We start from the raw sequence: 20525 nt of genomic DNA on the forward strand, positions 1-20525 counted from the left end.
TTCAGTCCAATTGGCTACAACCAAAGGAAACAGTTTGTGTTCTGCTCCCTGCCAGGGGAGTCTGCCTACTGTGCAGTGATTCTCAATCATTTAACCTGCTTGTGGAGAATATTTAGATTTGGGGAGTTAATTAAGAGAACCATTAAGTACTTCTTCCCAAAGTGCTCTATTCAGGCCACACTCAAGGGCTTTCCAAATGGCAATACTGTAGCCCATCAAGAATTCATGCTTTCCTTGGTAGAGATATGCCCTTTGCTAATGCAGATGCTGCCCGTGTCCACACACCACGCAATCATGCTTAAGAAAGCGGCCTTCAGGAATTGCTGTGGTAAAAACTGGCATTGTTCTTTTTTAAAAAAAAAAAACCCTTAACTTCTCTGTATTGTCTCATAGGTGGATGAGGGGTAAGGATGGGCAATGGGGGTCAAGTGACTTGCCCAGGGTCACACAGCTAGGAAGTATCTGAGGCCGGATTTGAACCTAGGACATCCCGTCTCTAGGCCTGACTCTCCATCTACTGAGCTACCCAGCTGCCGCCTGGCATTGTTCTTTGATGTGAACCAGAGAAGGGGCCTCGAATTCAGCTCCTGACAGAACCCAGTTAGTGATGGATGTACAGGAGGTAAAGAGCATAGCACATGCCCCAGAAGGAGGGATGAAATGGGCTTCCAAACCTGCCTGAGGGGAGGGGGAAGGTTCACTGTACAAGCAGCCACTGCCGATTCCTATTATCTACTCATTCCGGGTCATGAGATACAGGCAATGAGAGCAGCTATTTCTTCCCAACTGAAGAACTTGCAAGAGTGATTGACACCCTCTAGATCTCATCACCCCAGAGCACAGTCCTTGTTCTACACTGCTTATGGCTCTGACCAAGGGCTGAGAAAGGCCTGACTTCACATGGTTGTAGCAGATCCGCCGTTAACTGGAAGGCTTGACTGTTCTGCTTCCTAGAAACATGCTAAGATAGTCCTAAGGGCAAGCAGCGTCCCAGCTGCTCCCCAGGGCCATGAAGAGGGTCTCTTTGCTTCAATGGGACTCAGGGGTCATTCTCAGGCAAGCCTCACTTCTTATCTGGGGTACAGCCAAAGTTCCATGGCCAAGGAGAAACTGCTAATGCTATGGCTAGAGGTTTCCCATCAGAACTGTGGAAAATGGGAAACCAAAGTACGAACTTGGTGGGGATGACCTCATCTTCCTTGCTGAGGGGGTCCTAAGGAAGTCTGTTGGCTAACAAGTGCCTAGAGGCTTCTGTTGGGGCAGGGACCAGGGAGCTGTCCAGTACTGAAAGAGGTGTTGAAGCATTTTTGAAAAACACAAAAGGAGATGAATTCCCGAACGAGACACAAACAGGCCATCTTTGTTTACTACCTTGTTAAGGGAACGGGGCGGGAGCAATTGGCTACAGTCTAGTTTCATATGCAGTCTATTTTGTGGATGCTTTTCTTTGCATGCTGGCTGTTCGTGCTTGTTGCTAATTGTCAAATTCAAAATAAAACATACAATTAAAAAGAAGAAATCTGCTGGTGCCATTCTCCTGGTCTCAGAAGACAAGCTGAGGCAGGAACCTCGGGGCCGTCATTGGAATGGATGGAGAGGAGGGCATCCAGCTGGCCTGCAGAAGGCTCCCAGAACATGAGAGAACAAATGCCTTCCAACTGTCGAGCAGAAGGGTGAGACCTTCACCTGGGGGAAGGTTCTATCTGGCTCCACTCTGACTCATCAGGGGTTGTGGAGGCCTCTGCTCTACTTAGGTAAGTATAGTTGAGAAAATGAGGTTCATTAAAGGAAGCTGAGGTTTTGGAAGACAAATGTCACCCAAACACATCCAAGCAAACCACAGGCAACTTGTCCAAAGAGGAGGGGCCAAAGCTGGAGCTCCCTTGGACATGGCCCTTTACTACTACTTTACTACCCTTTACTACTACTACTACTACTACTACTACTACTACTACTACTACTACTACTACTACTACTACTATATACATGGAGCTTAAAATTTGCTAAGTGCTTTGCCTGCTTGTTTCATTCAAGATGTTCAAAGTTAAGTTAGTAAATAGAAAGAGCCAATTTTACATATTTTTTCTCAGAGATATCTTCGAACACTTTTTCTATTTAGGTGGAGGATACGCAAAGTAGAATTTTTCCAAATGATCAGAGGGGGATACCTGGAACTGCTGAAGGGCCTGCCTGCTAGGAGGCAAGCTTCTGATAGGAATCAGACCTGTTAATCTCATCCCATCACCTCACAGCCAAAGGATTCCAGGACCCAAACCATGGCTAGGATTAAAGATGGGGAAGACTGAAATATATCCTAGGAAGGATGACTGTTAGTTGTTCAAGCTCTGTTTTGCCAAGAATAGGACAAGGAGTGATTTGAAAAATGACAAGGTTTGAGAGTTAGAAGGACCTCAGCAGCCTTAGACCAACCTTTACATGACAGAAGCCTCCATAAAGAGTGCCTGAGGGGCAGCTGGGTAGCTCAGTGGATTGAGAGCCAGGCTTAGAGATAGGAGGTCCTGGGTTCAAAGCTGGCCTCAGACACTTCCCAGCTGTGTGACTCTGGGCAAGTCACTTGACCCTCATTGCCCAGCCCTTACCTCTCTTCCACCTAGGAGCCAATACACAGAAGTTAAGGGCTTAAAAAAAAGAGTGCCTGACAAGTGGCCGTCCAGCACTGCCTGGAGATCTCCAGGGAGGGGGAGCCCACCACCTCCTGAGGCAACATATTGCACTTTAGGACAGCCTCCATTGTTAGGAAAGACTTTCAAGCTCAAACACATATGTTGTGGGACAGATGGATTCAGGGTCCCCGGGATCTTCTTTCCTAGGGACCAAGTGAGCTGGGAAAGCTGGTGCATCTCATCATTTTCACTCCTACCATGAACAACATTTCCTGGGCACCTCCTGTGCACAAAGCCATCTGCTGGGTCCTAATAAACCAGGAGTGTCCAAGACCTCGGGGCCTCGAATCCTAAGGACAAAAGATGTGGGCTTTGCCCTGAAGGGGCTTCAAATGGAGCTGAAGGGAGAGGAGGGGCAGACAGAAAAGCTGGCTGGATGCCAAAAGCCTGCGTTGGGAGGAAATGAGGTAAGTCAGGGCATGGGGTCATAAATACAGAACTGGAAGGGGCTTGAGAGGGCATCTAGCACAACTCCCTCCCTTTTGACATGAAGACAGTAAAGCTCAGAAGGGACTGACTTGTTCAAGGTCACCCACTGGCAAGAAACAGCAGCAGGCTTTGGTTCTTTGCCTTCTTCTCAGTATATCATGTCAGCTCTCAAAAGAAATCCTGAAGGGTCAGTCTAGAATGACGTCTCCGGGGAATGCAGCAGTGGCATACATTCCCTTCCCATGAGCCTTAGTGCCCCTTTCTAGCTTGCCCAAATGGAGAAGCTACGCATGTGGGGCACTTAGTAAATGCTAGACGCATGAAGGAATGGCAGAGCAAACGAAGGCCCTCAGTACCTTTTCGACGAGTTCTTGATTTCTGCGATACAGAGCTTGCTTCTCTTCTATCCATTTCATGTCCTTAAAAACAAGAGTTAATTGTGAGACAGAAACATGGCCTCAGACAAGGGAGTCCAAATCACAGTCAAGCCACATTGTAGGAGAGAAATAAAAGCTGCGATGAAGCAGTTTAGCATCCTCCCTGCTTCTGAAATATCTGAGGGCTCCTTAGGAGGAAAAACAATTCACATCCAGGGGAGAACACTTAAGACGGACAGCCATTGTCTCTCCATGAGTGTCTCCTGGATAGAGAGGGAGAGGGCTAGGGCAAGTGTCACTCTGGAATGTTGATCATTTTTTATAAAACTACCTGAAATTCGAATTCAGCAAGGGGACAGATGGAGGCCCAGATGGTACCTAAATAGCCATGCGTCATGGGACTGGGCCCTGAGAAAGGCCCATTATAGATCTTGGGGCTTGTTCCAGGATAATGTCAAGTCCACTGAGGAAAGAAGGGATGAAGGGCCCAGTCTGATCAATGCAAGTCACAAAGAGTGTTTTTCCAGGTCCCAGAGCTTCTTTTTTTTTTTTAATTCTAAAAAATTTATTAATTTAATTAATTTAGAATATTTTTCCATGGTTCTGAGATTCATGTTCTTTCCCTCCCCTCCTCACTCCCCCTTCCATAGCCAATGAGCAATTCAACTGAGTTTTACATGTATCATTTGTCAAGACCTGTTTCCATATTATTAATATTTGCAATAAAGTGATCATTTAGAGTCTACATCCCCAGTCATGTCCCCATCAAACCATGCAATCGAGGAAATGTTTTTCTTCTGCATTTCTGCTCCCACAGTTCTTTCTCTGGAGGTGGAGAGCATTCTTTTTCCTAAATCCCTCAAGACTGTCCTGGGTCATTGCATGCTGCTAGTAGCAAAGTCAGTTACATTCGACTATGCTACAATGTATCCATCTCTGTGTACAATGTTCTCCTGGTTCTGCTCCTTTCACTCTGCATCACTTCGTAGAGGTCTTTCCAGTTCACATGGAATTCCTCCAGTTCATGATTCCTTTCAGCACAGTAATATTCCATCACCAACAGATCCAGAGCTTCTTAAAGAGTTGTGCAGGAATTCAGTGTGTCACCAGCTCGGGCAGGAAATGTCCAGACCCCAACTGGCCCTTCAACCTTCCCACACAAGCTGAGTCACTGATATGTTCTTCTTGTCCTGATAATGGCTAGAATGTAAAACACCTGGTTTGATAGACTGCCCAACCCCGTCATCCTAAATTCCTGGGAAGGAAAAGCTAATTGCTTGTCTACAGGAATCCTTCCCCAACCCTTCTGAATTCTAATGTTTTCCCTCTCCTAATTATCTCCTATTGATTCTGTTTACAGCCTGCCCCGGGGGTGGGGTGGTGGTGGTGCATGAACACACACACAAATATATATGTATGCATATTAGCATGTTGTTTCCTCCATTAAACTGTGAGCTCCTAGAGGGCAGTGCCTGGATTTTGCCTCTTTTGGCATCCCCGGCACTTAGCACAACGCCTGGCACACAGAAGGTGCTTACTAGATGTTTCTCGACTGATTGGCTTTGGGTACCAACAGCATCGTCTCTGATTCATTTTGAGGACTAATGTGTACTAGATGGGGCGGGGACTTGCCCATTTAGGAAAAAAGCATTTTTTCCCCAAATGACTGAAAATCTCGACCATCTCTCCAAGCACGCACTGCCGTTGTTTCTCCTCCCTGAACCACACGATGTGACTTCTGGGACTCGAGTCCAAACTTCGCCTCATTCTTAGGAATCTCATTTGGGATTACTGAAAAACGAGTGAATCGTTTGTGCTCTCCTGTAAGTCGCTATACAAAATACAATCTGGGATGTCGAGAAATTACAGCCACGCTGGCTTGCTTGTGAGTCTCCTCATCATCCTCAGCCAGTGAACCTCGGCTGAAGTGTGCTTTTGTCACTTGGGCTGGTGTCCACCTGGGGGCAGTGTCGTAGCACACAAGTCACAGGTCTGGGCTTTGCCAGTCCTAAGCTGGCAGGAGCTGCAACTGGCAAACTGGACATGGTGATGGTTCCCCGGAACAGGGGAGGCCGTCGGGGGAGTCCAGAGGCAAGTCTGCCTGACAGAGGTAGGTGGCCTCACCAATGAGCACTGAGAGAGAAGGCAGGGGGGGGGCTTCAAAGTGGATTCCCCAAAAAGGAAACTCAGGGAGGACCCTGGAAGCACCCAATTGGTGAACCTAACTGCCAGGAGAAGCTTGAGGAATGTGGAGACAAGCAAGGGTTCAGGGTAACCTGCTAGGAGAAAGGGAAAATGGTTTCTCAAATTCCAGCCAGGTGATGCCGCTGTAGAGAGAAAGCTGGACCTGGAAACAGGAAGACCTGAGCTCAGATACTTATTAGCTGTGTGACCCGACTGAGCAAGTCACTTAACCTCTGTTTGCCTCAGTTTGCTCATCTGTCAACTGGAGATAACACTAGCCCCGACCTCCCAGGGCTCTAATGAGGAGAATCAGATAGTATTTGTAGAGTCTTTTGAAAACTGTGAAGTGCTATAGAAGTTCTAGTAAACTATCTAATAGCAGGTCATGCCTCAATGCAGGGAGGGGGCTGTGCTTGGGTGAACGAGGGGGTGAGACCCAACAGCGTGGTCATGGTGGCTGTTTTTCAGTTGTGTCCAACTTTGACGACCCCATTTGGAGTTTTCTTAGCAGGTTAACATTTCTTTCTCCAGCTTATTTTACAGATAAGGAAACTGAGGTAAACAGGGTTATGTGATCTATGGTCATACAGCTAGTAAGTGACTGAGGCTAGATTTGAACTCAGGTCTTCCTGACTCTAGGCCTGGTGCTCTACCTACTATACCTACTATACTACACCAAAAGAGCTGCCCCTATTTTCAGCCTTTGTTGTTGTTCGGTTGTGTTTAACTCTCTGTGACCTCACTTGGGGTTTTCTCAGCAGAGATCCTGGGGTGGTTTGCTATGCCCTTCTCTAGCTCGTTTAACAGATGAGGAAACTGAGGCAAAAGAGGTGAAGTAAGTGGTCAGGGTCAAGTAGCTGAGGCCAGATTTGAGCTCAAGAAGACGAGTGTTCCTGACCCCAGGCCTGGTACTTTATCCACTGAGCCATCCAGCCGCCCAACAGTGCCAACAATGTGGAGAAGGTAAAACTCCTCCAGGCTTGGTTTGTTTCTCAAAAAGGGACTGTAGGCTACAAGTGACAGACTGAAGGGGCCGACAGGAAATCCGAGGTGACGAGAGAGATAAGAAAGGGCCCCAGATGATGATGAAAGGGAGAGCTGTGCTTAACTAGCCTTGCCAGGCATAAGGCATCTCACTGGGGCCCCCCGAGTTCACATGCCCGAGGGCACTGAGCCACATGCTCAGGGGCTGAAAGCCCTGGTCCATGCGTTTCCTGGCCCCTGTCGGGGGCATCAGAAAGACCGTGCAGAACAGAGAGGCTGCTGGCCAGAGAAGTTCCAATCTGCCCATCTTCCGGAAGAGGCTTCCTACAGAGCAGCAGCCCTCATCCTGATTCCTGTCAAAATGCCCAGCCCGCCAATGTAAGGGAGACGGGTAGCTACACGGAGAATGAAGGGACGGCCAACGAGAGCCAAAATCACTTCCTGGAGCGAAGGTGCCGGCTGCCACACTTGCCCAGCTTCCTCCTTCTGCACAGTCACTAGACTGCCAAGTGGGGACTTCAGCAAATACGCAGCAGGGTTTCCTGTGCTATTCGGTGGCAAAGACGCAGGAACGTGAATCCAGGACAAATGGAACCGCCATACTCAAAACACAGTCCACCACGCTTCAACATGGAATCAGAAGGTCTCCGTGCTGGATTCTGTACCTTCAAATGGGAAAAGCACGCCCATCAAGCCCTCAGACCACCCAAAGTTGGGGGGAAGCTAATGGTGGAGCAGCTGGACAGAGCTCTGCGCTGCCCTGGACGCCACTGAGCTGGGGCTTCTTGGATGAAATCCGAGTAAGTTCACTGAGGACGCAGGCCCAGTTGTGCACTGAGTTTTTTAAAGTCCGCCCCAAGTCCAGCACGGGGAGGACCAGTTAGAAGGCAGTTCACTTGACAAAGGTTTCACTGGCCTGAAGGTTCAAGACAAGCCAACGGTACACGATGGCGGCCAAGAGGGCATGAAGAGAGATAATCCTCCTGCTGTGCCCAGGCTGGGTCATGGCCCCGCTGGAAAACTGTGCCCAATTCTGAACAGCACATATATTGGGAAAGATATCAATAGGCTGGAGAGTGTCCAGAGAGGAGCACTGAGGACGGTGAAAGGCCCGACGTCCATCAAAGGATGCTCCTGGGAAGCTTAGCCTGGGGAAAAGTCGAGGATGGGGAGGGCTTTCACACAGGAGAGAGATGAGCCTTGTTCTGCTTGGTCCCAAGGGCAAAACTAGGAGCAGAGGGAGAATAGGCAGGAAGCCCCCGAGGATGGTGAAAAGGAGAACTTTGCCTCTTCTATCTCGATGTCAGGACAAAGTTCCTACTAACAGCTGGAGTTGTGCCAAGATGGGGCAGATCGCCTGGCTTAGGAGAATGCGAGCTCCCTTGCACTGGGGGGGGGGGGGCTCCTTCCCACCCTTGCGCTGATTCTGTAGCCTCCATTAAAATCCTGGCTCTGCTGCTTGCTGCCGCTATACCTGGGGTTGGGGTGAGAGTGAAGGTGTCTGGGTCTTAGTTTCTTTCGTCTTCTTTGGGAGAAAGCAGCTCGGGGTGGGTTTGATGCCCCTGAAGTACTTTCTAGCTCTATTTCGGGAATCAAATCACCTTCGACTAGAAAGAGTCCAGTTTAAGGAGCAGGCAAAAGGCCTCTGTCAATAGTGATGTGGGTACCTTTGGAGGAGTCTCACCTTTTCTGAAACTGTTTCTTTCTTTTTTTTTTTAACCCCTCACCTTCCATCTTGGAATCAATACTGTGCGTTGGCTCCAAGGCAGAAGAGTGGTAAGGGTAGGCAATGGGGGTCAAGTGACTTGCCCAGGGTCACACGGCTGGGAAGTGTCTGAGGCCGGATTGGAACCCAGGACCTCCCGTCTCTAGGCCTGGCTCTCCATCCACTGAGCTACCCAGCTGCCCCCCTGAACCGGTTTCTATATTTGTAATGGTGATGCCCACCTGACAAGTGAGCTGTGAGCACCAGTTCCATGAGACACGAGATGGAATAATCCCTTGTCACCTGTAAGGCCCTAGGAGAGGCTCACTCAGATGGTGAGTGGCTCAGAACACAGACAGAACTCCTCATGGACACCTTTCTTTAAAGATCTAGGAAGCACCAGAAAAACTTGGGCAAAAGGCAGGATGCTGACGTGAGCTGTGCTCAAATGAACAGAAAACCAACTTTAAAACCGAAGCCAAGATTCAAAGGGAAATGGCTATTTGGCTCAGTTTCCCCTGATCATCTCCTTGAGTGACCCTTTCTCTCGGAGAAGTGGCCTTGGACTCCGGAAGCCTGGCCAGGCTCCAGCCCAGCCCCTGCCCAGTTGGAGAAACACCAAACTCTGCCCAGTGATGGGCTATTTCTGTCAACCCAGCCCCAGCCTAGCCAAAGGCAGAACATCATTGACGGAAGGATGCCGACCAGGGACAGGATCTTTGCTGGCTCCAGGAATGAGCGGATGCGTCTTCTGGGGTATGGAGAGACCCGGAGCTGCCGCAGGGTGAGGGTGTGGGGAAGAGAAGCAGCAGCCAATGGAATGCTAGTGCTCTTGGAGCCCTGAAGCAGGGTGATGAGCAAGGCCAGGAAGTTTAGGCCCCACGTGGTCCCTGGAACGTTATCATCGAGAACCCAGAAACAGCTCCAGTGGCTTCTTTAAGCCTAAGACTTGGGGGTGGGGAGATGCGGGGCGAGCTGCTGAACAGCGGGGATAAAGTACAAGCAGAGTGCACAGAGCTCTGAATGGGCAGCGAAAGAATCTGGAAAAAGGGACCTTATTGATGCTGGTGACACGACAGCTTCTGAGCCCTTCCTGATGGCCCAGAGTGCACCTCTGCAGCCACAAAATTGAAAATGGCCCCGAGCCCTCGGCATATGGGGGGGGGGGGCGAGTCTACTTCTCCAGTCCCTTGGACAGTTCCCACAGCCCACAGATCCGCTTCCACTCTATTCCTAGGCATTTAGAGCGCCTACTCTGGGCGAAGCTCATATTCTCCAGGGTTGGGGGTGGGGCCCCGTGTGGGAGCTGGGAAGTCAATACAGCGTGATGGCCCGGCTTGGAGCCTGCACGATGAAGTAAAGAAATCAGAACTAGTTAGGCTTAAGCGTGGAATGCACGGAGGAGAAGTGAGGCTGGAGATCCACAGCACGAATGCCAGGCCGAAGAGGCAGAAGTTGAGCCACAGCTGTTAGCAAGGGAGGGGCGACTCGGTCAAGCCTGTGCATTAGGAGGAGGATTTGGCCAGTTTGGTGGGAAACAGATTGGAGAGAACCGGGGAGACGCGGAAGCAGCAAACTAGGGCTTTGTGGCATTTGAACCGGTGGGAGGTGATGCAGCCTACACTAGTGGTGGCAACGGGAGGAGAGAGAAGTGTGCAGGATGGAGCGGCTAGAGAAGCAGGAAGACCTGGATCCTGAGTGGAGACGGGGAGGGAAAGAATGGAGAACATGGAAGAGGTCTCTGTCGCTGCCAACAGGAGGGGGCGAATGGCCGTCCACCCCCCTAACAGAAACAAAGAATATTGGAAGAGGGGAAGGTTGGGTGAGAAAGTGAGTCAGTCAGTCATTCAACGAGCATTTCTCCATGTACGCATTTGCTATGTGCCAGGCTCCATGCGAAGTACTGGAGATACAGAGACAGGCAAAGGACGGCCCCTCCTCTCAAAGAGCTCCCTGTCAAATGGGGGGACGCCTTGCAAACAGCTGCGTACAAATGTGCAAGAAGAACTGGAGGACTCTCAAAGGGACGGCGCTAAAATGTAGGAGCCTGGCCAAGGCTTCCTTCAAAAGTAAGACCTCACCTGAAGCTCAGATGAAACCAGGAAAGCTGAGAGAGAGACAGAGACAGAGAGGAAGAGAGAGAAGGGGGGAGAGAGAGAGAAAGAGAGAGAGAGATGGGAGGTGGGGAGAGAAAGAGAGAGAGAAAGACAGGGAAAGAGAGAGAGAGAGAAAGAGAGGGAGGGAGAGATGGGAAAAGAGAGAGAGAGACAGGAGGTGGGGAGAAGGGGGGAGAAAAAGAGAGAGAGAGAGAGAGAGTGAGAGAAAGGAAGGCATGGGAGATAGAGCTGAAAGATGGAGCTCCATGTTTGAGGAAGAGAAGGAAGGCCCATGTCACTGGAGTGGAAATGAGTGATGTCCATGAGAGCCTGTGGTCATGTGGAGCTCTATGCCTAGCCCAGTGCTGGGTATACAGCAAACACTTAATAAATGTTTCCTGAAATGATGGATCTGTAGAAGGAGGATAGCTCCATTTACTCTCACTCCATCAGAGAGATTGGGAGGATCAAAGGAGCAACAGTGCTGTGAAAGGTCAATGGCCGTCTTCCTATGTGGGCATGATAAGGGCAAACGCCAGCACTGCAGTCATCAGATTTCAGACTCTTATGATAATAGGAATGGCAGTAACTAATTTGGAATGAGGGCTTTAAGTTTGCAAATGCATGACCAAGTGCTTCCCACTGGCTTAGGTCCTGTTGTCATCCCCTTTTTACACATGAGGGAACTCAAGCTGAGGGAGGTCAGGTGACTTGATCCGGTTCACAGAGGCAGGATCTGAATTTGGGTCTTCCTAATTCCAAGTCCTCCCCTCTGCCTGCTGTCATCTCTTTGCCAATGAATAGCTAATATAAGTGTAGGAGAATGAGGGACGGTTTGAAGGCATCTAAAAGGCTCAGGAAATGGGAAATAGTAACCATCAGCTGGCAAATACCTGGGTCTCCCCCAGAGTTCCTTAGGCTAAGTAGAATATCCTTAACAGGCGGGCCTTCAGCTTCTGCTTGAAGCCTGTTAGTGAGTGGAGGGGAGCCCGTGCCTTCCCCAGGCAGCTCACTCTACCCTACAGCTTAGGATGCTCCCAAGTGGAGCCTATCCCAGCCCTGTCCGAGGTGATGAACTATTGGTGTGGCCCAGCATGGTGTGGCCTCCATCTCCTTGGAAAACGGGGTCTCAAAAAGAGATCATTTCTCATCCCTTTTGCTCTCCAAATCAAAGCTGGCCTTGACCTTGGTCAGTGCCCCGTCTTCCCGGAGCCCGTGTGCACTTGGCTCTGAAGAAACAGGGCGCCCTAAACACCCAGAATCGGTGAGGAAACATGGGATGACTTTGGAGAAGGCTGGAGCTGGAAAGGTCCTTCGGGATCAGTCCCTCATTCGTTCATTCATTCATTCATTCATTCGTTTGTTCATTCCTTCGTTCGTTCCTTCGTTTGTTTATTCGTTTAAAGTCCTCGCCTTCCATCCAAGGTGGAAGAGCCGTGAGCAATCCCTCATTTAGAGGAAGAAAGTGAGGCTGAGACAAGGCAGCCAACACGCCCTACCGAGGTGGAGAGAGCAGAGGTCGGGGCGGCTGAAGGGGGAGAGATGAGCTTCTGGCATCCACCCACTTCTGGGGGCACGAGTCCCGGAGGAGCCGTATTCCCCCCGGGGGTTCCCTTTAGTGCTACTGCTTGGCCTGTTGCACTTGGATGGGCCTGGGATTTCCTCACTGTGCAGATGGGTGCCGGTAGGGGTCAGAGAGGGTCTATTCCAAACCCGCCTCGTTCTCTGAATCACGCCCCTGCCCAGAGAGGACATCCTGCCCGCTGCTTCCTCCTCCTGAGGGGCCCCCCGTCCCCCTTTCCCCTCCTACCCGGGTCCTGAAGCCACCCCTGTGAGCACAGTTTCCCGAGTCATGGCCCTCCCACTGCAAACCAAGATCTGAAGGTGGCCCATCGCCCAGCCCAGTGTGACACAGGAGGGCCTTCGTGGGAGTGACTGCCCTGAGCCGAGGAGCCCCCCTCCTCCGCCCGAGCGGCACGGAGCCCGGCCCATGAGTCCAACGGGGCGCCTTGTTATTCTGTCAGGCCTACCTGTCCTTGCTCAGCCAGGGCTTTCTCCAGGTCTTCTATGCGTGCTTGGGAGCGCTGCACTTCTGCTTGTAGCTGCTCGCGAGTCTGTAGGATGGGAGAAAAGAGGCATCAAACTTCCTCTCCCATCCCCAGCCAGACCTGCCGCGAGGAGGCCCGAAGGAAACCCCAGGGGGGCCTATTTTTCAGGGGGGACCCAGCGTGGCCCTGTGGTGGGGGGAAATCAAGCCGCTTATTTTCGGCTGAAGCAGGATCTGGCCCTTCGCCCTCGGAGGGGCCTGTGGAGCTCCAGGGCTGGCGCTGTGAGTAGAGCAAAGGGCCAGCGCTCCGGAGGACGGGGAGCTCTCCCTTTGGAGAGATCTGTCCCTGCGGAGCGGGCACGGCCGCTTTGGGGAATGGCACCGCGTTCTGTCTCAGAGCATCCGTCGACCAAGGCGTGTTTATGGAGAAGCTCACGTGCCCGCGGGGTGCCAGGCGGGGAGCACGGGGGCTGCTCCCGCCTCAGTGGCTTCTGGCGGGCACGGACACGAGGCGGCCATCCGGAGGAACTGATGCGGCCTGGACAAGCGGTCAGGCCTCCCGAGCCTTTTGGCCGAGGTTCCCCGGCAGTCACACCCTCTGACACAGAGATGGCCCGAAAGAAGGGGGCCGCCGGTCATTGCAATTTCAGTGCACATCTACGGTGCCTTCGGCTGTCCAGCGCTTTCCTCACAGCAGCCATACGATGAGGCAGTAAAAGGAAGTATCCCGATCCCCCTTTTCCAGCTGAGCACACTGAGGATCTCACAGGCAAAGCGAATTGTCCACGGCCGCACAGCTGGCGATGATCAGTGGTGGGACTCGAACCCGGGTCTACGTAGGTGCAAATACAGCTCTCTCCCTTTTACCATACGGTCCGTCTAAGGACTAATAGCGTGGCACGGAGGCCTGGGAGCTTTGATGAGGAAGGCTTAGCTGCAGTGCTCAGAGTCCTGCATGTGGGGGAGGCGTCCCGGGCGCCCTCTGCCCCCGGGCAGTGCCCACGTCTCGGGAAGGCTGGCCAGACGAAATGGGCACCGAGAGGGGCCCAGTTCTGTCCCAAGCCGTCCCGCTCCGAGCTTCTCTTCAGCTTTACTTCCAAGTCAGACGGATGCCGATTCACTTCGTCCGTCCATGGCTGAGGACGAGCGGCCTCCCCTGAAGCCTCTCCCCTGCCTCCCTTCGGGGGGCAGCACCAGCGCCCGGTGGAAGGCTGAGCCCAAGTCCCACGGCCGGGGCTCTTGGCACGGCAGGGCGGCGTGCACAGGTGGGCAGCGGGAGCCTGGAGGCGACGAGTCACGGCAGGGGTGAGGGAAGCCTCAGTTTACCGCATCGCAGAGAGCAAACGGGCAGAGAAGCAGGAGGAGGAGTCCGGAGGTGACTCAGACAGAAGGCAAAGCAGCAACGGGCTACGCTCGGCCCCGGAAGCTAATGGCGGCTGCTCTGCCCTTCCCAGACGTCGTCTTTCCTACTTCCTAGAAGTTCTCTCGTCCTCGGAGAAACGTCCTCGCGGACGGAGGCAGCCCGAGAGGGAGGCCAGCCTTGTCGAGGGCGCGGCCTGTCGGCACGAGGCACGAGCGGCTGCGGGGAGCCCCGGATGCTCGTGGTGGGGTGCCGTCCCCGGGATGCCACCGTGGCTTCTCACCAAAAAGGAGAAGGAACGGAGCCGCCATACTCTCTCCGCCTGCGCGGGCGTAATCTGAAGGGACGGCCGGCGAGCATCCGGAAAGGGAGGCAGCGATGACGAGGCGTCTTCGTGCTTTCATCAGTGACGCCAGGTCAGGCCAGCCCAGCGTTAAAGGGGCCTATTTCTGGGGGGGGGGGGGGCTGCGGCTTTCAGGTCGGGGGACTCCAATAGCTACGGCTCGCCCGGATTTTAGCAAAGCTTTTGTCAATGAAGCATCTCCCGCCATTAGAAAACCTTTCTTAAGCCCTCCCCTTCCATCTTAGAGTCAATCCTGTGCATCGGCTCCAAGGCAGAAGAGCAGTAAGGGTGGGCCATGGGGGTCAAGGGACTTGCCCAGGGTCACCCAGCCGGGAAGGGTCTGAGGCCGGATTTGAACCCAGGACCTCCCTTCTCCAGGCCTGGCTCTCCATCCACTGAGCTCCCCAGCTGCCCCTCACGCCATTTTTTAATGGAAAAGATGGAAAGGTGTGGGATAGAAGAAAGCAGGCTATTCTGATGGACCCCATGTGTGGCGAGGGCGAGGACCCCAAAGTAGGCCTTCACGGTCGGGTGCCAACTCGAGTGGAGACGTCCAGGGGGCTGTGCTTGGCTCTGTGCTGTTCTGCCCTTTTCTTGAACCTGGAAAAAGGCGCCCCAAAGCCGGGCGACGGAGAGTTGATACGTTCAGTCTAAACGTAGCCTGCCAGGCGGGCTCTTGGGATCCAATGCCATGAAGTGAAATTTCTCCCCCAAGGCCACTCGGCACAAACACCCACTTTACGTCTGGGTTCCAAAAGCCAACTGTGCGGGTGCTGGATGGGGGGGGGGGCTGGCCAGCTGCGCTTTCGGCGCCTCGGGAGCCCACCCAGGACAGCAGACGAGGGCACGGCAGCCCCCGGGCCTCGTGGGGGCAGGGCGAGCGCCCGGCTAGAAGGGGCCGGTTCCTCGGTGGAGGCGGTGCCTTCGGGGATGCTGTGCTTGTTCCTGGCTCGGCGGGTTGGAGAGTAGCTAAAAGCGGCCTTCGAGAATGGTGAAGGGCCTCGAGCCGGGCCAGCACTGGTCAACGGGGACGTGAAAAGTGCCACGTCCAGCCAGCTGGAGGGCTGCTGAGTGCAAGAGTCCAAGAGCCCTGCTCGGGTCAGGCCTCAGAGGGCAGAAGCAGGACGAATGGACGGACGGTGTGAAACGAGTCCTCCCAAAGGGGGGCACCCGAGGGCGAAAGACTGCTCGGAGCCGCGGGCTCCTCTCCTCGGCAGGGTGCTGGGCCGAAGCGGAACCAGCACTCGGGGTGGGTTCTGGTTCAGGTCTGTGGAGGTGGCCTCCGCCTCTGGGACTCTGATGGACTCCAAGACACCAGCTCCTCCTCTCAGAGCACCAGATGGGCACAAAGCCGGCTTGGTGCCAAGCGTGGGGCACGCTGAAAGCGGCCGCCGGATCACCCGGGAACAGCAGATCTTCTTCGGTCACGGCCGGCGTTCACACTTCCAGAGACTCGAAGGTTTCCGTGTAACGCGCTGGAAGGAGCCACCGATGAAGGAGGGGGGCCCGCGGGGGGGCCTTCTTGGGGCGCGAGGCAAGAGCCCTCCTGTTGGGGCGCCACCCTAAGGACGTCTCCCAAGCTACTGGAGAGCCATCGCTAAACACTCGGGGCACCAGAGTCGGCAAGTGTCCGTGGCAGTGTGGGGGAGGCTGGGGACGGCCCGCCGCCGAGGGAAGAGGGTGATGAGCCTCCGAGCCACTGAGGACGCGAGGCAGGAGCCACACGGGAGCTCGCTGGACGCTCTGATCGTGCCTGCGATGGAAGCCAAGGACGAGAGAGCGGGAAGAAGGGGCCGAGGAGCGCTCGGGGGGGGGGGGGCGGCACGCCGGAGAGCCATCGACGGGGGCCGCCTGCTTCGGGGCCGCCTGCTTTCCTTGAAAAATGATCATCTCGGAACTATTGTCCAGAATCTGATTGTTTTATCCACTCTAGGCAGACTGGAGTTGGGGGATGGCGCCATCCCTTCCCAGGATGCAAGGCAAACACCCCCTGCTGCCAACTCGGGGCTCTTTCTGATCAGTGAGCCCTTGGAGAGGGGCCAGGAGGCTGCTCTGACAGCCTCAGTTTACCCCACAGCAGTCCAGATGCTGGCGCACCACCCACCCGGGAGAGGAGTCCAAGGAATGGCCTCGGAGGCAGCTATTTATGAGCCAGCTCAGGGCGCACTGCTGGAGGTTAGAAAGAACTAAAGGGCAGAAAAGGGTGTTGTGTGGGAAAAGGCCACGTCCCGGGTACTGCTATTCCTCTATTTGGCTAAAAGACTGTGGCTCCCACCGTTCCTCCCCCTCGTCTCCTTTTCTTCTTTCTGGCCCTTCCTCCCTTCCTCCCTCCCACCTCTCCTGTCTGTCTGTCTGTCTGTCTCTGCCTCTTCCTCGCTCTCCTTTCCTACATGGGCCCGACACCGCCTTTTCTCAGGCCCTGAGAAGGTCTTCCAGAGGTGGCCGGGCGCGGCGGGGAGCGGCGGAGGGGCGGCCTTAGCTTCACGGAATGGAAGTCATTTAGACCTTAACTTCTCGCTCTGCATCCAACGTTCCTCCCACTTGTTCCTGCAGCAAGGCATAGGCTCGCTGCAAAGCCTGGTATTCCATGGTGAGCTGGCGAAACCTCAGCTCCGTCTCTTCTTTGGCCATTCCCTAAAGAGCCAGAGGGAGACAGACAGACAGACAGACAGACGGAGACAGAGAGAGACAGAGACAGAGAGACAGAGACAGAGAGAGAGACAGAGACAGAGAGAGAGACGGAGACAGAGACAGAGACGGAGAGAGAGACAGAGAGAGAGACAGAGACGGAGACGGAGACAGAGATAGAGACAGAGAGATGATTAGAAGCAGAGTAGCTGCGTGTGGTATTTCTCCCTCGTTTGAGGAAACATAAAACGACGGCAAAAGCATTTCATAAAATGTTCATTTCTAAGCTATGATGCACTCAATGGGCTCCATCTTGTTTTGCAGAAGGCCGGCCGGCCAGTGGGTACGAGTACTCGGCCAATGAGCCTGGAGTCCACCCAGATTTGTTCTGTCTGTTGTAGAAATTAGCTTTTTTTTCCCAAGTCGGGTCGACTTGTTCCTGGCAGAGCTCGCCCCGGTGGGTGCTCACTGCCCTGGCACACTTTGCTAGGCTTCCCTGTTGGGTTCTCCCTAAGATCTTGGGTCGGAAAAGCCCAAAGGGGTGGCGATGCCACCTGACAGCCCTGCCGTCGCTTCCCAAGTCCTTACTGCTCCATTGGACGTGCCTGTGGCAGAGGTCCAGGGAAGCTGGTGGGCTTTAAGCGTACGTCAGGGGCCAAGACCTTCACCACGTTGTCCTGGCTGGCAAGGAAGGAACTGCCACGTGCCAGGCTCTGGGCCAAACGCTTTACAGATATTGTCGCCTTTGAGCCACACGAACTGCTCTCGTCTCCATTCTATAGCGGAGCAAGAAGCAGACCGAAGGTAGGTGACTTGCCCAGGGTCATACAACTAGTAAGCATTTAAGGCTGGATCGGAACTCGGGTTTTCCTGACTCTGGGCCTGCTGCTCTCTCCGCTGTGCCGCCTAGTTGCGTCGACCACGTGTATAATGACTCGGGAAAAGGAATCACAGACATGACAGCCAGTGAAAGAAACCAGCCTCCGGCCAGGCGGCAGCTCGGTGAATCCTTGAGCACGAGTCGCGGCAGGCCCACAGAGACAGTCTCACCCAATTCCCTCCTTGAGCTCCAGAGAGGGAAGGAAACGGGCCATTGGGGCCCAGACGGGGGCTCTGCCGAGCCTGGCCTTCCTCCCTGCCTCCCCCTCCCCCCGCCCATGCCAGCGGCGGAGCTTTCAAACATGGCGGGCGGCCCCAGAGCTCTTACCTCCTCCAGGTCGTCGTCGGGCGTGCAGGGAGTCTGGTCTGTTCTGTCTGTCTGGTAGGAGATGGAGGAACCGTCGGACTCTAAGGAGGCCTCTTCGTCATACCCGAAAAACGTCTCCACGACCGGCTTCTGACCAAAACACGAAGCGTTAACCACCGGCCGAGCCGGCGCTGGCGGCCGAGGCAGGGCGTGAGCAGGGAGCGGCCGCCATCCAACATGGCGCCCGGCGCGCCGCTTTCCCCCTCGGCTCTCTCCTCCTCGGCTTCCCTGGGTTTCTCTCAGACAAATAAGAGCAGCTGAAGCTCTCCCGCAAGGCCGTGACGGCAGGACGGAGCCCCCGAGGCCGCTCTCTGATGCTCTCCCCCCACCGGCATCCCCCAGAAGCTGCTCGGCCGCCCGGCTCCCCCTCGCGGCGAGCCCAGCCGGCGCTGCCCCGCCGGACACGAGCCGGGCTCCTGCCCAAGCGGGACTGCCGCCCCCCCCCCCGGGGCCTCCCGCCCTCCTCGGCTCATCCGCCCCGCGCGGCCCCTCCGCGCTTTACCTTGGGCAGTTTGGCCATTTTCTTTCTTTGCTTCCTGAATCTTAAAAGCTTGTCCCGTTCCTGCGAAAGGAACCAAGTTTGAAGATCAGCCGATTCGCCTTTTACGCCGGACGATTCCGCTTCTTTTCCAGCGCAGGGAGCTCCCGGCCGTGGCCTCCCTCCACGCGTATCCTCGGAGGCTGCTTGTAGCACGGGCCGCGAAGCGGGACGATGGGGCAGAGGCCACGCTCGAACCCGGGCCTCTGAGCTGGAGGCCGCCCTCCACCCACAAGGCTCTTTCATAGGAGCGCCTTAGCCTTTCCGGGCAGGTCTTTGGACTTCCCTTCCACGTCCCTTAAAGTCTCCCGCGCGCGGCGTCCTCGCGCTCAGCCGCTTTTCTCCTGAAAACGGGAGCCTTCCCGGCGTCGGGCCTGCTCCTTTGGGGGCCCGGGAGCTGCCGTGGGGGGGCGAGCTCAGCCCCAGCCTCATTCCCACGGCCTTTGGGAGCCGTCCTGGAAGAGGCTCTCAGGACCCATCGGGACCCACATGGGAGAGACAAGGGTGAGCCCCGGCCAGGTCCCGGCCCAAAGACCCCCCCGGGCTGTCCCCCCGCTCTTGGCCCCCCTTTTACTGTTCTTGTCCGTCAGCTTTGTGTGATCCCCCTCCCATCCCCCCCGCCAGGGGCTTTCTTGGCAAAGACCCTGGAACGGTGGGCCGTTTCCTCCTCCGGCCCATTTGACAGATTGGGCCACTGAGGGGGAAACGTATGGCACTCAGTAGACTCTCTGAGGCCCCTTGCTTGGGCCGGGGCTCTGCTGAGGGATTCTGCACCCCCGGGACGGGAACGAGAAATCTGGAGCCCCAGCCAAGGGCCGAGGCGAGGAGGGAGGCGGGCGGGGAAGCCGGGGCCACCGGCTGCAAGGAAGAGACTCTCCTTCTCGGGGAGCTCTCGGCAGCCCTGCTGTGGTGGGCAGATGTAGCCGGGCACCCCGGGGAGCCGCAGGACGGAAGCCGTGCCGAGCGCAGCGCACCCGAGGCCCGGTTTAACCCCTCGCGGACGTCACCGAGTCATTCCGCCCCGCTGAATTCCAAAGGAAACAACTACGGGGGTGCCCCGAGGGAAGGAGGGCAACGAGCGGCTGCTACTCACCAGGACACTCTTGACATAGCCTGCTGTTTCCAGGGTCTAGAAGGGAAAAGGCACCCCATGAGCTCTGGGCTCGCACAGGCAACCCCGTCACGGGGGCCTCCCCCTGCCCACCCCACCTTGGCTAACCCCAAAGAAGCCAACTTGCTCCTCTGGGGATGATATTGGTCTTGCCCTGACGCTCACAAGTCTTCTCTCATTGGCTCTTCACGACCCCTCTGGGAGACGGGGGCCATTATGATCCCCATTTGACAGATGGGGAAACTGAGGCAGGTAGCCTTAAGAGCCTTGCCCAGGGTCACACAGCTAGTAAGCGCCTGAGGCTGGAAGCCTCCCAGGTCTTTCTGATTCCAGGCCTGGAGCTCTATTCTCGGCACCACTTAGCTGCCCTACGGTGACTGCAGGAAGAGAAGCCCCGGGGACCCACGGGTGGGGAGTTCACCTGCCTTAGGCAGCCCCTCGAGGAAATGAGCGAGAATGCTTGTCCTAAGCAGCGTTTTGGGACCCGCCAGGGCCTCCCTGTCCCTCCTCCAGCGGCTGGGCCACAAAGACGCTCCCTCCCGGCCAGGGCCGCGGAGATCTGCCTGCGCCCCGTCCAGGCCGTTTACCTTGGACAGCTCATCGATCAGGTTCTGCTGCTCCACCATCTGCATCCTCAGGAAGTCCACTTCTCTCTCCTCCTGACTCTGGTCCAGATCGTTCAAGGAGCTCGGCCTGCGGATGCTTCCGGCTCGCTGTCTCTAGGGCAGCGGAACCAAGGCGAGTGGAGAAGCCGGCGAGCCCACGAGCCCGCCCTCCCCGGCCGAGGCCTGCT

General features: G+C 55.1%; 1 protein-coding gene across 1 annotated transcript in view; it reads right to left on the bottom strand.

Moving 5' to 3' along the window:
- The window catches only part of JAKMIP3 (Janus kinase and microtubule interacting protein 3), a 90043-nt gene that overhangs the window by 25412 nt on the left and 44106 nt on the right, over nucleotides 1-20525 (bottom strand). The window contains exons 6-12 of the mRNA XM_044659183.1: nucleotides 20320-20451; nucleotides 19715-19750; nucleotides 18586-18645; nucleotides 18045-18173; nucleotides 16715-16843; nucleotides 12490-12573; nucleotides 3470-3532 (exon numbers count right to left, since the gene is read on the bottom strand). Of these exons, the coding sequence (XP_044515118.1) occupies nucleotides 3470-3532; nucleotides 12490-12573; nucleotides 16715-16843; nucleotides 18045-18173; nucleotides 18586-18645; nucleotides 19715-19750; nucleotides 20320-20451 (633 nt within the window). The remainder of the gene's footprint in view (nucleotides 1-3469; nucleotides 3533-12489; nucleotides 12574-16714; nucleotides 16844-18044; nucleotides 18174-18585; nucleotides 18646-19714; nucleotides 19751-20319; nucleotides 20452-20525) is intronic.

The sequence above is a fragment of the Gracilinanus agilis genome, chromosome 2, assembly GCF_016433145.1.
Source record: "Gracilinanus agilis isolate LMUSP501 chromosome 2, AgileGrace, whole genome shotgun sequence".
In the NCBI taxonomy this organism is placed as follows: domain Eukaryota; kingdom Metazoa; phylum Chordata; class Mammalia; order Didelphimorphia; family Didelphidae; genus Gracilinanus; species Gracilinanus agilis.